The sequence below is a fragment of the Oryctolagus cuniculus genome, chromosome 1 (assembly GCF_051225735.1).
Source record: "Oryctolagus cuniculus isolate XC-2025 breed Fujian yellow rabbit chromosome 1, ASM5122573v1, whole genome shotgun sequence".
In the NCBI taxonomy this organism is placed as follows: Eukaryota; Metazoa; Chordata; class Mammalia; order Lagomorpha; family Leporidae; genus Oryctolagus; species Oryctolagus cuniculus.
The window spans coordinates 134,316,852-134,331,576 of NC_142867.1; the positions used below are offsets into that span (position 1 = coordinate 134,316,852).

The following is a 14,725-nucleotide window of genomic DNA, read 5'->3' on the forward strand; positions in this document are numbered from 1 at the left end:
TAGCCAGCAGGACAGTTTTGACTACAGGACAATAATTCTTCCATGTCTCACTCATTCACTTCATAAAAAAACTTGCTCGAGGAGTCATTGAAAGAAAGCATCAGACAAATCCTTTCAGGTAGGGTGTCTGGAAGAGCACCAGTTAACAACACTTGTTACTGTGACACAATCATTAAAAACATTCCCTTTTGCTTGCTAGAGCCCTGGACTGGACTGGATGATACGTGGTGACCCAACGATCAGGAAGAGATATTTTTACATGGCCTCTGCTGTCCAGGGTCTGGCTTGCAACTTTGCAGAACCAAAAGTTCAAGAGTGTCAGGAATCTCAGGCTAACTGAAGAGTAGAGGAAGTTGATTCTCACCAAGGCAGTGAGAGGAGATGGATGGGTAAACTTGAACACTGAGGCTTCAGCTTCATAAAGCTGCCAGGCAGAGTGGAGGCTCTCATTGGTTTCTAAGTGTGCTCTCTCCCTTGACAGCCGGTCTCCTTGGAAAACCAATGACCATCATTACAATTTTGTGGGCAAGAGGAACCAAGGCAATGGATGTCAGCAGAAGGAGCCGCAGGAATTGTAAGGCACGTTTACATACTTTACACCCAGAGTTTTCCTTTATAACCACAAAAATGGCCTTGGATCCCTTTCCTAGGAGATATTTGCGGTAACCATCAGTAAAGAATAGGGATGAATGGTTGCAGCCAACCCTCTGGTTTTATTAATATTCCTCCCAAGTTCCCGCCCCCATGGCTGAGGCCTGTCAGGGGCACTGGGGATGGTGGACATTTGCTGATGCCTGTGGCGCAGCCAGGGGCAGCCTTCTCCACTCCTTCATGACTTGCAACACTGCAGGCTACTGAGCATCGTCTGGCCCCCTATCTCCCCCACCCGAATTCCAAGCAGATAACAGACACAGTGGCCAGGGAGGGCTAAAATCAGCTTTATTTGGGGGTTGGAGAACACATCAGGGGGCTGAGGCCTAAGTGGGTTTTCTTGCGTCCTCTCTGAAGTGATGACAGCTGAGCTCCCCGGGCACAGCTCGCAGAACTTACCCACCCAGTCACAGACCGAGGCTGGCACATGGAGAGCTGGGTCCTGGCTGGGCCCACCAAGGGCAGGTCCTGCTGGGTCTGTTTACTGCATGGAGACTGGAATCCCAAAGCAGTTCCGAGAGAAAGATAGAGAGAGAAGAAGTAGGAGGACAAGTAAGCAGGGGCCTTCAGCACATTACCTGCACCCAGTAGAGAAAGACGGCCCAAAGAGACTCAAGCCCCATCCACCACACCCATCCCAGTGGTCACCCAGGAGCTGGAAGCCTCACCCTAGAATATTCTCTGCAGGGTGGAAGTGCTGCTGGCAGATCCTTCCTCTGCTTAGCTGAGCAAAAAACGCAGGACTAAAAGAACAAGGGTTTCCCCTAGGAGGTGAGGTTGGGTCACGAGCTCAATGAAGTACTTGATGAGTAAGTGGCCAAGGACCATTCCATGGAGGCTTTTGGGTCAGCAGACAGCGTCACAGACAAGAAGCTGGGACTACAGGTCCACAAGTCATCTCACACCTGAGCACTAACCACTGAGTTCCTTTTCTCGCCTGCTCTCTGCCTGTACTGCTGCTGAAGAACCCGACAGACCAAGAAGCCACCCCAGCTGGGGCCAACTCCACTTGACATCTATGTGTTCCTCTCACTAAACAAGGTTCCCTTTGGTTTCACTCAAAGCCACTGTCAGCGGGCTGTTGTTAGCTTTGTGCCAAACCTAACCAGAAAACCAGTCAAGGATATGTTGTGCAGAGGGGAGGACAGAAATGGAATTAGTGGGACTCTAGAAGGGCCCACGAACAGGTGGAAAGAGTCGTTAACATGGTGCAACTCTCTGTGGCCCACTGGCAATGACGTGCTAATTTCTAGCACTGTGAAACCAGGCAGAATAGCCCTCTCCTATTTTTTTCTATTTCTCTAGCTATCTTAATACCATTAATTAGACTGTAGCTTCTTTTATGTTTGAGCTCATTTCCAGTGCTTTGAGCTCAATTCCAGTGCTAATATGTCAGCTTTGGGCCTGAGTGACTTCTGCAAAGGGTTAATCTCCTACCATTACCATGATGCTTTTTCATCCTATCACCATTAAAATGTGGCCTCACTTCAAGGCCCTAGAGAGGACCCAACAGGCTGACTGTGCAACTCTACTTAAAATAAAATTGAGTGATTGCAAAAATGTTTACCCCAGAGTAATTTTATTAGGGATTCCTGCCACCATATTAACATATAAAACAACCTGGATTGTTGACATAGAAATGCAAATTTCACTGTACAAAGATAAGGCTCCAATCACAGTCACATGGCCCCCATACCTCTAGTATATCAATGAAATCAACTCATAGTGAATTCTCCCCAGAGTTGTGTTTGTAAATATTAGACAAACCACAAAATGCACTCCAAATACATGACATTTTACAATATGTTCCAAGCACAGAAACACATGATACTTTACCTACATTGTTTTCATGACCCAACTTGCTTAAGCACTAAATCAAGACTGTGTGTGTATATGTATCTGCCATATATGTATATGTGTGTGTCTGTGTGGATATATATGTGTGTATATATGTATACACGTCACATGTGTACACATGTGTATATGTATACACACACATACATATTTCCACAAATGAACACACGCTAGTTTTTATGCTGTGGGTTTTACCCCTTAGATACCATGTTATCTGAGAGGGAGGGAAAAACACGTGTCATAATTTCTCAATTTCTCAATTGGGGCAAAATAGCCTAACTGTAAACGAAAGGCTATCAGTTGTGTCTATACAAATACACACATATGTACAGGTTCATATATAAACACATATGTAGCATTAATATGGAATATACATATACTCACACACTTGCTTTGAACTCTGTATCTCAGTAGATTATATACTGCCCATCTTGGGAAGCAGTCTTTTCTTCAATAGATTCAGGCAATGGGTGACTGTCTTCTGACAAAACTTAAATAGATGTTTCCAAAAGGCTCTGATCCTGATCCTATGCCAGCTAAATGGCATTTTTAGGATCCCAGTCTTATATCTGGTGGTAACTGTTTAAATTCAGCAGACCCTATTCTGTCAACACCACCACAGCTATTCAATAATGAAGTTTCTGCCTAGGAGAAACAAAGATGCTAGCAGGAAATAATACATCTATTACTCCTTAATATAATCTGCATGGTTGGATTACATGTGATATTTATCTTGTTGTATATTTCAAATGCCTCACCATGTAAAATTTATTAGTTCCATAATTTAAAAACTAGGTTTCAATATTATATTAAAAGGGTGAGGGCTAGATGATTTGCCATGGTTAGAACTTCAAAGAAAATAATATGGAACAGAAGGGGTACTAATTTTGTTCAGACTACAATGGAGCACTCTGATTTCAAAAAGGATGACTTAAAAGTCGTATGAGAAAAGAAGGGAAAAATAAAAAAAAACTTCAATTTCAAAGCTGGCCATTTGCAAACTTCAAAAATAAACTGTTGAGGGCTTTAACCATAGAAAACATAATTCTATATTGGTATAAAACCCCGAAATCCCATGAGAAGCAAAATCTTACAAACCTAATAACAGCACACATATATTATAGTCTGTCCAAATGAAGGCTTCACGAATTGTCTTTGAAAACTCACTTTCAAAATTAAATGTCTAATAAAGTATTCAGAGCTCCATTAAGCGAGTAGGGCTGGAAATGCCAGCTGGAAATTACATTAATGGAAGGATTCAGGCATCACGAATGTCAGCGAGAGATAACAGGGGCCCTATCTCTGTAAATGAAAGCAATCGACATTCTTCTATCCCTGGAGAGATACTACTCCCCTGCAATAAGCACCACACTCTTCTCGCTCACTTCCGCCGCAGTGTTGGGACTCTGCATGGAATGACACCAGGTCATCTGTGTCACGGACTCACTGGTCTGCAGAAAGGAACCAGAACATCTCCCCTCTACTGCTTACTTCACCCAAGCTGAGTTGGCCTGTCATCCGCTGAGCCCCTTCCACTGTCTCAGCGGAAGCCCCAGGGGTGAATGAGCTAAAATTCTTCAAGAAATGGGGAAGGGAAAGGAGTACAAAGACTACAACAAGGAACAATGACTGGCATTTACCAAAAAGCCCTCCCTCTCTCTCTCTCTCTCTCTCACACACACACACACACACACACATACACACTTTTGAAATTCCTTCCACAGAAACAACAAATGGCATGAGGAACCAAGTCAGTTACCTTAAAGTTTCTCCACTTTTATTTAGATCCACTGAAACATGTTCACGTCAACTGACAGCGGTGCACTGTTCTTCCCATCACTGCATGCTGGCCATCACCATCCCTTGCCTACCAGTACCTGCCTGCCAGCCTCACACGACTCTTTTTGCTACTTCCCATTTGCCCAGTTCCTCTCTGCTTCCACTCCTAGATTAATGTACAATAATATGCAATTAACTGGCATATCTTTTACCATTTTTTTCTTCAAAGCTTCACTTTATACTTATACTTCCCCAGCCAAACTCTATGGACAGAATGCAAATGAAAATATCAAGTCATCATGTCCATACACTTTGCAAAATGGATCACCCTGTGTCCACTCAATATCCTCAGTTTCTACATCCCCTATCTGTTCTGGGAGCTCACTTACTACACTGTCTTTCTGCCCATTTTCTATTTCATATGCAAGTAATAACAAATTATAGGATTGTTCAGCCAAAAATATTTTAAAAAACAAACCAGTGCCAAAACATTAAAAAATTTCCAATATACCTGTGTGCATTAGTCTTAACAATCTGTATACTTAAATAACTCCAAGAGGCTTCTTTTTTTTTTTGCTAAAAATTTACCAAAATAGTTTGAACGCATAAAAATATTTTTAAAAAAACATAAAGTAAAACCCAGCATAAATTTAGTTGTATAGGCATTGGTTAGAAGACTTTTTTTTCACTAAGGATTATATTCAAAAACTTTCCCTTGGGTTTTCACTAAAAATTCTGATTCTGAACCATATAGCTTATAATGGTGCCAACTATTAAGAACAGGAAAAATTAATCCAATCCAATGAATTATGTATGATGATACATAAGTACAGAGTTTGCCTATACTACAATAAAAAATAAGCACATTTTTGGTTATTTAAAGGTCATCTTCCTGACCCGTAACTAAAATAACTGTACTTGATTTAAACTTATTTAAGTGCAGTGATTTACGGAAAGTTAACCTAAGGATTCGGATAATCAGTTATGAGTGAGAAACGCCTGTTGACAGCCGCAGGACCATTCAGAACCAGGAATTTACTGAAAAAAGAATCACTAGTATTGAATATAGCCCTTAGTCTGGTGAGACAGCAGTCTCAGGAGCAACCCAGCATGTAGAGCACGAGGCTCACCTTCCCAGCCACCCACTCCTTGAGGGGACAGTAGTACTCATAGTGAAACTGCTCAAACTCTGGTGTCTGGCGGATTTCACATAAGAAGGAGAGATCAATACCTGACTCCAAAAGGAGGAGGAGCAGGGGAAATACAAAGAGCAGCAGTCCCAGGCCCACCACAAGGAGCCTGGAAAAACTCTTGACCAGTGGGTTCACCCGAATATGGCCGGTGAGAATGTCATAGCTCCACGACAACGCCCGGCGAGCCTCCTTCAGCTCCTCTTCCTCGGCAATCAGAAAGGCATTTTCATCAGCTTCCAGCTCCTCAAAGGAATCGGTGTCTTCTCTTTCCAGCTCAAGCCTGGACGGACAGTCAAAGAGCATGTCGATCTCGTCATCGTCAACAGGGGTGGGCAGCAGGCTGGCACTCGGGTTGTACGCTAGTTCAGAGATGGTCAAGGGCTCTTCTTTCATTTTATCTTCCTCTTCACTTGGGGGATCTTCAAACTCCCGGGCTTCCTTCACTGGAGAACTGGCTGTCAGGGGAGCAGGCAGCTCATCCTCCTTAGGCAATGGGACACCTGAAAAGACACATTTATTTTCTTAATTTTAAATTTCTTTTTTTGATCAAAATCTGGCTAGTCTAGAGGAAGATAGTTTTAAAAAAAAATTGAGAGAGAACGCAGTCTCAGGGAAGAGTTAGGGAGAAAACAGCAGAGGAAACTCCATGCAAATTAGAGGGACACTGTGGGCCTACATGGAGGGTGTGGACGCACACAACTCAGGACCCAGCAGCCAAGAACCTTGGCACCAGCCTCGGAGTGAGGTGAGACCGGAATGCAGCAGCCCACGCCACTGGCGTTAAAGCTGCAGGGAGAGCCTGGCAGAGTCTGGCTTGGTGCCCAGTGGGTTACAGTACACCTGCCAAACTAGGGGAAAAAAGGGAGCACGTTTCTCTCTCCCTGACCACCCAGCACCATTAACTAGCCGAGAGAGGGCAGGCACCATGTGGGACATACGCAACAGCTGAGCCAACTCAGTCCGCACACCCAGCAACCGGCCAAGAGGAGATGCCTGAGTCTGACTGGGAAAACTAGCAGGAGGCTGAGAGCTCATGACTGTGGGAGCCTTGTGTGCTCAGACTGTGAAAACACTGCGGCTGTGTGGGAGGGCACAGGGTGTGGCTGGGACTTTGGGCAGTCACTGTGGGTGTCTCCACATGTTTGGGGCTCCCTGATTCCCTGGTGAGGGTCATTGCCGTGGGATCTGTGCTCACACCGAGGATTCACAGATCCTTTGTATGGTTCTTGTGGCAGCGCAGTGTGGAAAGAGGGAATGGATTAGAAGGCCTTTTTAGTGAAATAATTACAGAAAACTTCCCTAATTTGGAGAAAGAAAGGGATGTCCAAGTACAGGAAGCACAAAGAACTCCTAGTAGAAATAACCATAAAAGATCTTCACCACAAACACAATGTAGTCAAACAGGGCAGTTATAATCAAAATGTCCTGGTACTGATACAAAAACAGATGGATACACCAATGGAATAGAGTAGAAATAACCCACGCCATCTGCAATCAACTTATATTTGACAAAGGAGCTATAATCAATCCCTAGAGCAAGGACAGTCCCTTAAACATGTGGTGCTGGGAAAACTAGATCTCCACATATGAAACAAGAGCCATACCTTACACCTTACACAAAAATCCACTCAAAATGGATTAAAGATCTAAATCTATGACCCTACACCATCAAATTGTTAGAGAACATCAAGGAAACCCTGCAAGATATTCGCATACACAAAGAGTTTTTGGAAAAGACCCGGAGGCACAGAAATCAAAGCCAAAATTGACAAATGGGATTATATCAAATTGAGAAGTTTCTGCACTGCGAAAGAAACACTCAGGAAAATGAAGAAGTAACCAACAGAATGGGAGAAATTATTTGCAAACTATGTAACTGATAAAGGATTAATAACCAGAATATATAAAGAGATCAAGAAACTCAACAACAACAAAAGAAACAACTCAGTTAAGAATGGGCAAAGGTCTTAAACAGACATTTTTCAAAAAGAGGAAATCCAAATGGTCAATAGACCCAAATGCTCAGGATCACTGGCCATCAGGGAAATGAAAATCAAAACCAGAATGAGGTTTTCCTGCACCCCCGTTAGAATGGCTTTCATATAGAAATCAACAAACAACAAATGCTGGCAAGGATGTAGGGGAAAAGGTACTCTAATCCACTACTGGTGGGAATGTAAACTGGTACAGCCACTGTCTAAGACAGTATGACCTCAGAAACCTGAATACAGAACTGCCATATGACCCAGCCACCCCACTCCTGGGAATTTACCCAAGGGAAATGGCATCAGCATATGAAAGAGCTATCTGCAGCCCCATGTTTATTGCAGCTTAATTCACAATAGCAGAGACATGGAATCAACCCAAATGCCTATCAACTGAAGACTGAGTAAAAAAATTATGGGATATACACACTGTGGAATACTACATAGCAGTAAAAAAAAATGAAATCTTGTAGTTTGCAACAAAATGGGTGAAACTGGAAAACATCATACTTGGTGAAATAAGACAAATCCCAAAAGGACAAAAACTGTATGTTCTCCCTGATCTGTGAGAACTAACAGAGCACCTAAAAAATAATCTATAGAAGTGAAATTAAAAATTCAAAATGCAATGACTTTGAACAGCCCTGGTCTCGACTGTTGAGGAAGTTTTTCTTTCTTTCACACAATTTGTTGAACTCTTTACTTAGTATAGAGTTAATTGTATGTGTATAAAGTTCATTGAAAATAGATCTTAGCAAAAAATAAGAATGGGAATAGGAGAGGGAGGAGGAAGAGGGGTGGGAGAGTGCATACAGTGGGAAGAATCACTATATTCCTAAAGTTGTATTGTGAAAAGCATGAAATTTGTATTCCTTAATTAAAAGGGTTCTTGGAAAAAAATTTAAAAAGAATTTATATATGGAAAAAACATCTGTATGTAGAAGCAAGCAAAACAAAACAAAAAAACAGAATTCAAGATAGCCATGAAATTGTACTGTGTACCATAAATTCTAAGGTATCCATGTTAAATACAAAATAAACACTAATTCTCCAAAGACTGGTAATATTTACATTTATGTTGTAATTCCAGTCCATAGACCTCCACCTTGGGTCATGTTTGCAAGAATAAAATGACAATAAATCCTTCTTCCATGTTACAAGCATGGGTGGTATCTTTTATTTTAAATTTTTTAATGTGAGAGGTAGAAACAGAGAGAGAAATAGAAAGAGAGCTCCCATCCTCTGAGTCACTTCCCCAAATGCCCACAGTGGCCAGGACTGGACCAGGGACAAAACCAGAAACCAGGAACGTATTATAGGTTTCCCACGTGGTTGGAAGGAATCCCCACTATTTAAGCCATCACCTCCTGCCCTCCAGGGTCTGCATGAGCAGGAAGCTGGAGTCTGTGGATGGAAGCAGGTGTCAAATCCAGGCACTCTAATATGGGATACAGGAATCTTCATGGCTAGGCCTAACACCCACCTCATGGCTTCTGTATTTTAGAAGTCAACACCAGCATTTAGCATAGCATTATACCAAAACCACAGAATCTACTACCCAATGATGATCACATTATTATTCTGAAGTACTGCTTTCCAGTCTTCATTTTAGGCACAAAATCATGGTTTCTAGTTTTATATACAGGTCTTTTCTAATCTGAAAGTTCAAAATCTGCAATGCCCTTAAATCTGAACTATTTCTGTTCCCAACCATTTCAGAAAAGGGACACCTAACCTGTAATTGCAATCCTATTGCATGGACAAACTTACACTTTGCTCCTTTTATCTACTATATTAATTTGAATATTTTTCTGTGTGGAAATAAACTCCCACTGGTATTATTTATATAGTTTGTCAAATTTTCTATTTAATTAATACAATAAATTTGCTGCATATTGACCAACATTTAAATTGCTTTGCCATTGCAAAAAAAAAAAAATGCTGTAAGAGACATCTTCATCTATAATGCCCCTCCCAACCTTGCTTCAGTTCATTTTCCTTAGACAGATGTTACAAGGGAAATGGCTTGGACAAAGGGTATGAACTCTTTTTATGTTTTTCAAGTTTGCTGGGGGAGAAGTGCTCCTCAATGCTTCATTTTCAGATGGGAAGTCTAGCTAGTTACTGTCAAGCCTTGGCCAGCTCTCCAAGCTTTCAGTCTTGGGTTCTTAGTGGGAAATAAGACAGCATCAAACAAGTGTCCATCAGGATGGATGCACATGCAATCTCAAATGGACAACCAGATGCACCTGGTAACTATGAGACAGCTCTTGGTTAACATATTTCAGGTTTGACTTTTCAGCCATCAGTGGATACTTTCTGATAGCTCTGGCCTGACAGCACTGGTGGTCCAGTGAAAAATACCACACAAAATACAAACCACGTACTAATGTCCAACAAGTACATGAAAAGATGCTCAACATCATTGATTCTTAAAGGACTGTAAGCCAAAACTGCAATAACATATCACTTCATATCTATGATAATTTTAAAACTGAAAATAACAAGTGTTGGCGAGGGGGCCAGTGCTGTAGTATCCCATATGGATGCCGGTTCAAGACCCAGCTGCTCCACTTCCAATCCAGCTCTCTGCTATGGCCTAAGAAAGCAGTAGAGAACGAGCCAAGTCCTTGGGCACCTGCACCTGCGTGGGAGACCCAGAAGAAGCTCCTGGCTCCTGGCTTTGGATCAGCGCAGCTCTGGCCACTGCAGTCATTTGGGGAGTGAACCAGAGGATGATGGAAGACCTCTTCCTCCTCTCTCTCTCGCTCGCTCTAGACCTCTCTTTATAACTCTGTCTTTCAGAGTAGGGAAGAGAAAGGTAGGTGAGAGCGGCAAGTAGGACTGCTCCTAGTATGCTGGTGTGGGAAGACCAGTGGCCTGGCACTCAGGACCCTGCACTCGGCAAGCCAGCCAAGACACTGCTGTGTGACGTCTGAGCGGCAGCAGACAGTCCATTCCAGTTAGAGAGAGTTTGACGTTTTACCTACACAATGGAACACTCCCTGGCAGTTCATCACTCTCTGGTCCCACCTTGGGCCACGTCCGTCAATAAACTGTCCCACTTAAAGTGGGGGTTGGTGGTGAGACAAGGGCACTAAGACTTGTAAGGAATTTCTACAGGGCTGAGTACTTTGGAGTACAGAATAATGAGATACTCCTAAGAGGAGACAAGAAAACCAAGGCTTCCAGGGCTTGAGGAATTTGCTCAGGAAGCAACCGACCAGGGGCCACACCCATCTGGCTCCAAAGCCCATGCTGCTCCAAACCACCAGGCTCCCTGAGCGAAGGGGACTGAGAGGCCCAGAGAGACCCTCACTTCTTGCCTAAGAGGAACAGCCTTCTCTGTGGGCCTGATTTCCTTTGTGGAAACCGTGGTGCTGTTGTGTATGGGATGGCTACCGCTCAGCCCACTCCACGCCGGCTGTCTCGGCAGCATCATCAGAACACCCCTTCCCTTCTCAAAAGGCTTGCCCAGTAAGATTATGATCAGTTAGTTACAGATCAGCTCTTCTATCTTTGTATCACAGTCAACACAGGAGGGAAAAAAAATCACTTGTCATTGTGGGGATTAACAGTTGAGGTGAGAAATATAATAAACTACAAAACATACTATATAATCTGCATCTCATATCAGTCCCTAAAAGTCCTCCATCCACTTTACGCAGCATGTAAACTTCCAAAACATATTCAGACTATGCCATTAGCCTCACATGTGATTCCTCAATCTCCCCTGTGTTAGGGTAAAGCTTAATCCTTTGAATGAAATTCACATCCCATGGATTTAAAGAAAAATCTTCAGAATGACATTTACTTTTCCAGATGAGGGTTTTCTCTTTCAGGCATGCACATTGCAGAATATCCAATACTGGAAATGTTCCCAATGCCTCTAAATATCCCTGGAAAGCTGCCATTCACTCTATTTTAAACCCTTGAAGAGTCATCTCAATGACTCAGGAAAGCGTTCGCAGAGACTCAGACACAAAGACACACGCAGAGAGAGAGAGAGCAAAGTCTAATGTTCTCCCTGTCTCTGTACCCCAGCTGAAACTCGCCTCCTGTAGGTAGTCTTCTAACACCCAGGGCTGCAGTAGGCTAGCATTTTCCTTACTCCCCCTTGGGGGCTTCAGCCTTCCAGACTCAACTCTCTTCTCATGGCCGTCATCTACCCACCTCCTGGTTATGCTTCTACTCTGTTTTGACACCCACTGTCTCACATCATCTTGGGTGAGTTCAATCTCTGAACTTGATGATGACGATCCATGCAATTCATGGTTCATTGCTCCTGCCAGACCACAGAAGAACCTCTCTCCAGGTCTCCAATGACCACTGTACTTTTACAGTCACCATGTTTTTTTGCCTTTTTAAAAAAAATTCATCTGAAAGTCACAGCCACAGAGAGGGAGAGGTAGAGGCAGAGAGAGAGAGTGAGAGAGGTCTTCTCTCTGCTGGTTCACTCCTCAAATGGACACAACAGCTAGGGCCAGGAGCTTCATTCGGGTCACCCATGTGGGTGCAGAGGCCCAAGCACTTGAACCATCTTCCAATGCTTTCCCAGGCACATTAGCAGGGAGCGGGATCAGAAGTGGAGCAGCCGGGACTCAAACCAGTGCCCGTATGGGATGCCAGCGCTGCAGGCAGTGGCTTTACATGTTATGCTACAGCCCCAGCCCTTAAAGTTGCTATTTTTTTTTCTGCCTTCTTACTGATTTACTCAGACTTTGAGATTCTACATTCTTGGTTTTCATCCAAAGATTCTGAACTTCCTGTCTTCATAGTCTCCTCACCTCTTGCTCTTCTCACTCTGCACCCTGTTCCCTGGAATCTAAATCACACTCATGACTCCAGTACACCATCACAGCACTGCTCAGCCAGCTACTGTAGGTCACCAGTGTCCCCTGCAGCGCTGCCACTTGTTCTTTAAGGTTGCCCTATGGTAAGAGAAGTTTGAAAAATGGCACACTTTATCACCCTTTTGTTATTTTAAAAATTAATTAATTAATTTTCATTTGAAAGGCAGAGAGCTAGGCGGCAGCTTAGGAGATGGGGGAGGGGTGGAATCTTCCATCCACTGGTTCATTCCCCAAATGCTTGCAACAGCCAGAGCGGGGTCAGGCAGAAGCCAGGAGCTGAACTTTAATCTGGGTCTCCCACATGGTGGCAGGGATCCAAGTACTTGACCCATCATCCACAGCTTCCCGGGGTGCACACTGGCAGGAAGCTCGATCTGAAGCAAAGGGGCTTGGATTCAAACTCTAAAATGGGATGTGGGCAGCTGAAGCGGTGCCTTAACCCTGCACCAAACACCCAGTCCTTCTATCAACACTTAGGACATTGCCATGAAGGTTAAGAGCAAGTGCTTTGACATCTGAATCCTCACTGTCTACTAACAGCCATGGATAAGTCCCTTAATTGTTCTCTTCCAGTGTCCTAATCAATAAAACAGGAAAACAAAATCCAGGACATACTGCATGGAATATTATATGGCAAGAAAAGCTTAGGCCAATGCATGTACAGGGACTCATATGTGACAAGCACTCAACAGTGTTACTATAAGCACGGTCCCAAAGAGAAGAAATCAAGTTTGCTTCATTGAACTCAGCCTTTCCCAGAGTCATTTGTCCAGAGAGCGTAGGACACCACCCAGTGTGGGAGATGCATGTTTCTGAACTGTTAGTCTGTCTCAACTCACAATCATCCAGTAAGCTCCAGACTGACCATGCGTGAGAATACTAACCTCAACATACCCTAACCCAAACACCATCTTCAAGCCACATCTGTACAGTAAGCGGTACCACCTGCTCTTCGAATGTGTCCCAAATCAGCAGTCTGAGACTTGTCCAGGACGTGTACTCACTGCTCACCTCTGTCTCCAACTGTGACAAACTGTCATCCGGTCACCTTCAAGGTTCCCCAGCGCCCGCCCCCATCCTTATCACCTGTGACCAGATGGCAGCAATGGCATCTCAGCTGGTTTCCTTGACTTCAGTCTGGCCCCTTTTGAATTATTTCCAGAACAATCATTTAAAAATCCCTCATTAGTGATATTAATATTCTTAAAAGGTTTCTCATGCCATTCAGACTATATGTCAAATTAAAGTCTTTAGCTTAGCATGAAAATCTCTTTTCTAACACACACATTTCCACTCATCCATTTTGAGGTGCCCGAATGTGCCACACCTGTCATGCCCCAGGACCCCTGCACAAACTGTTGCCTCTCCCTGGAATGTGTACCTGGTACCTTCCAGGACCTCAAAAGGGTCATCTGTGAAAGGCTCTTATCTTCTAGCCCAGGTTATACAGATACTGCTTTTTTTTTTTAAGATTTTTATTTATTTATTTATTTATTTATTGAGAGGTAGAGTTACAAACAGTGAGAGGGAGAGACAGAAAGAAAGGTTTTCTGTCCACTGGTTCACTCCCCAAATGTCTGCAATGGCCAGAGCTACACCCATCCGAAGCCAGGAGCCAGGAGCTTCTTCCAGGTATGTCAAGCGGGTGCAAGGGCCCAAGCACTTGGGCCATCTTCTACTGCTTTCCCTGGCCACAGCAGAGAGCTGAATTGGAAGAGGAGCAGCCGGGACTTGAACTGCCACCCATATAGGATGCCGGCGCCACAGGCGGAGGATTAACCTACTGTACCACAGGGCCAGCTCTATACCGACTTTTTTTTTTTTTTTTTTTTTTTTTTGACAGGCAGAGTGGACAGTGAGAGAGAGAGACAGAGAGAAAGGTCTTCCTTTACTGTTGGTTCACCCTCCAATGGCCACTGCGGCCAGTGTGCTGCTGCCGGCGCACTGCGCTGATCCGAAGTCAGGAGCCAGGTGCTTCTCCTGGTCTCCCATGCAGATGCAGGACCCAAGCACCTGGGCCATCCTCCACTGCACTCCCGGGCCACAGCAGAGAGCTGGACAGGAAGAGGGGCAACCGGGACAGAATCCGGCGCCCCGACCAGGTCTAGAACCTGGTGTGCCAGTGCCACAGGCAGAGGATTAGCCTAGTGAGCCACAGCGCCGGCCTTTTTTTTTTTTTTTAAACAAAAACAAAAAGATTTATTTTATTTACTTGAAAGACAGAGTTACAAAGAGAGGTAGAGACAGAGAGTGAGGTCTTCCACCCACTGGTTCATTCCCCAGATGGCTACAAAAGCCAGAGCTGTGCCCATCCAAAGCCAGGAGCCAGGAGCTCCTTCCAGGTCTCCCATGTGGGTGCAGGGGCCCAAGGACTTGGGCCATCTTCCACTGCTTTCCCAGGCCATAGCAG

General features: G+C 44.1%; 1 protein-coding gene across 10 annotated transcripts in view; it reads right to left on the minus strand.

Annotated features, from left to right (window-relative positions):
* Positions 1-918: 918 nt before the first annotated feature.
* Positions 919-14,725, minus strand: part of FRMD3 (FERM domain containing 3) — a 287,141-nt gene continuing 273,334 nt past the window's right edge. For 8 of the 10 annotated variants that reach the window (XM_008274897.5, XM_070048872.2, XM_089315276.1 and 5 more), the window contains one exon: positions 2,214-5,977. In XM_008274897.5, the coding sequence (XP_008273119.2) occupies positions 5,379-5,977 (599 nt within the window). In that variant the 3' untranslated portion in view covers positions 2,214-5,378. Of the gene's footprint in view, positions 1,147-2,213; positions 5,978-14,725 lie in introns of those variants that run through there. The other 2 variants (XM_089315277.1, XM_089315271.1) reach the window with 1 other exon arrangement.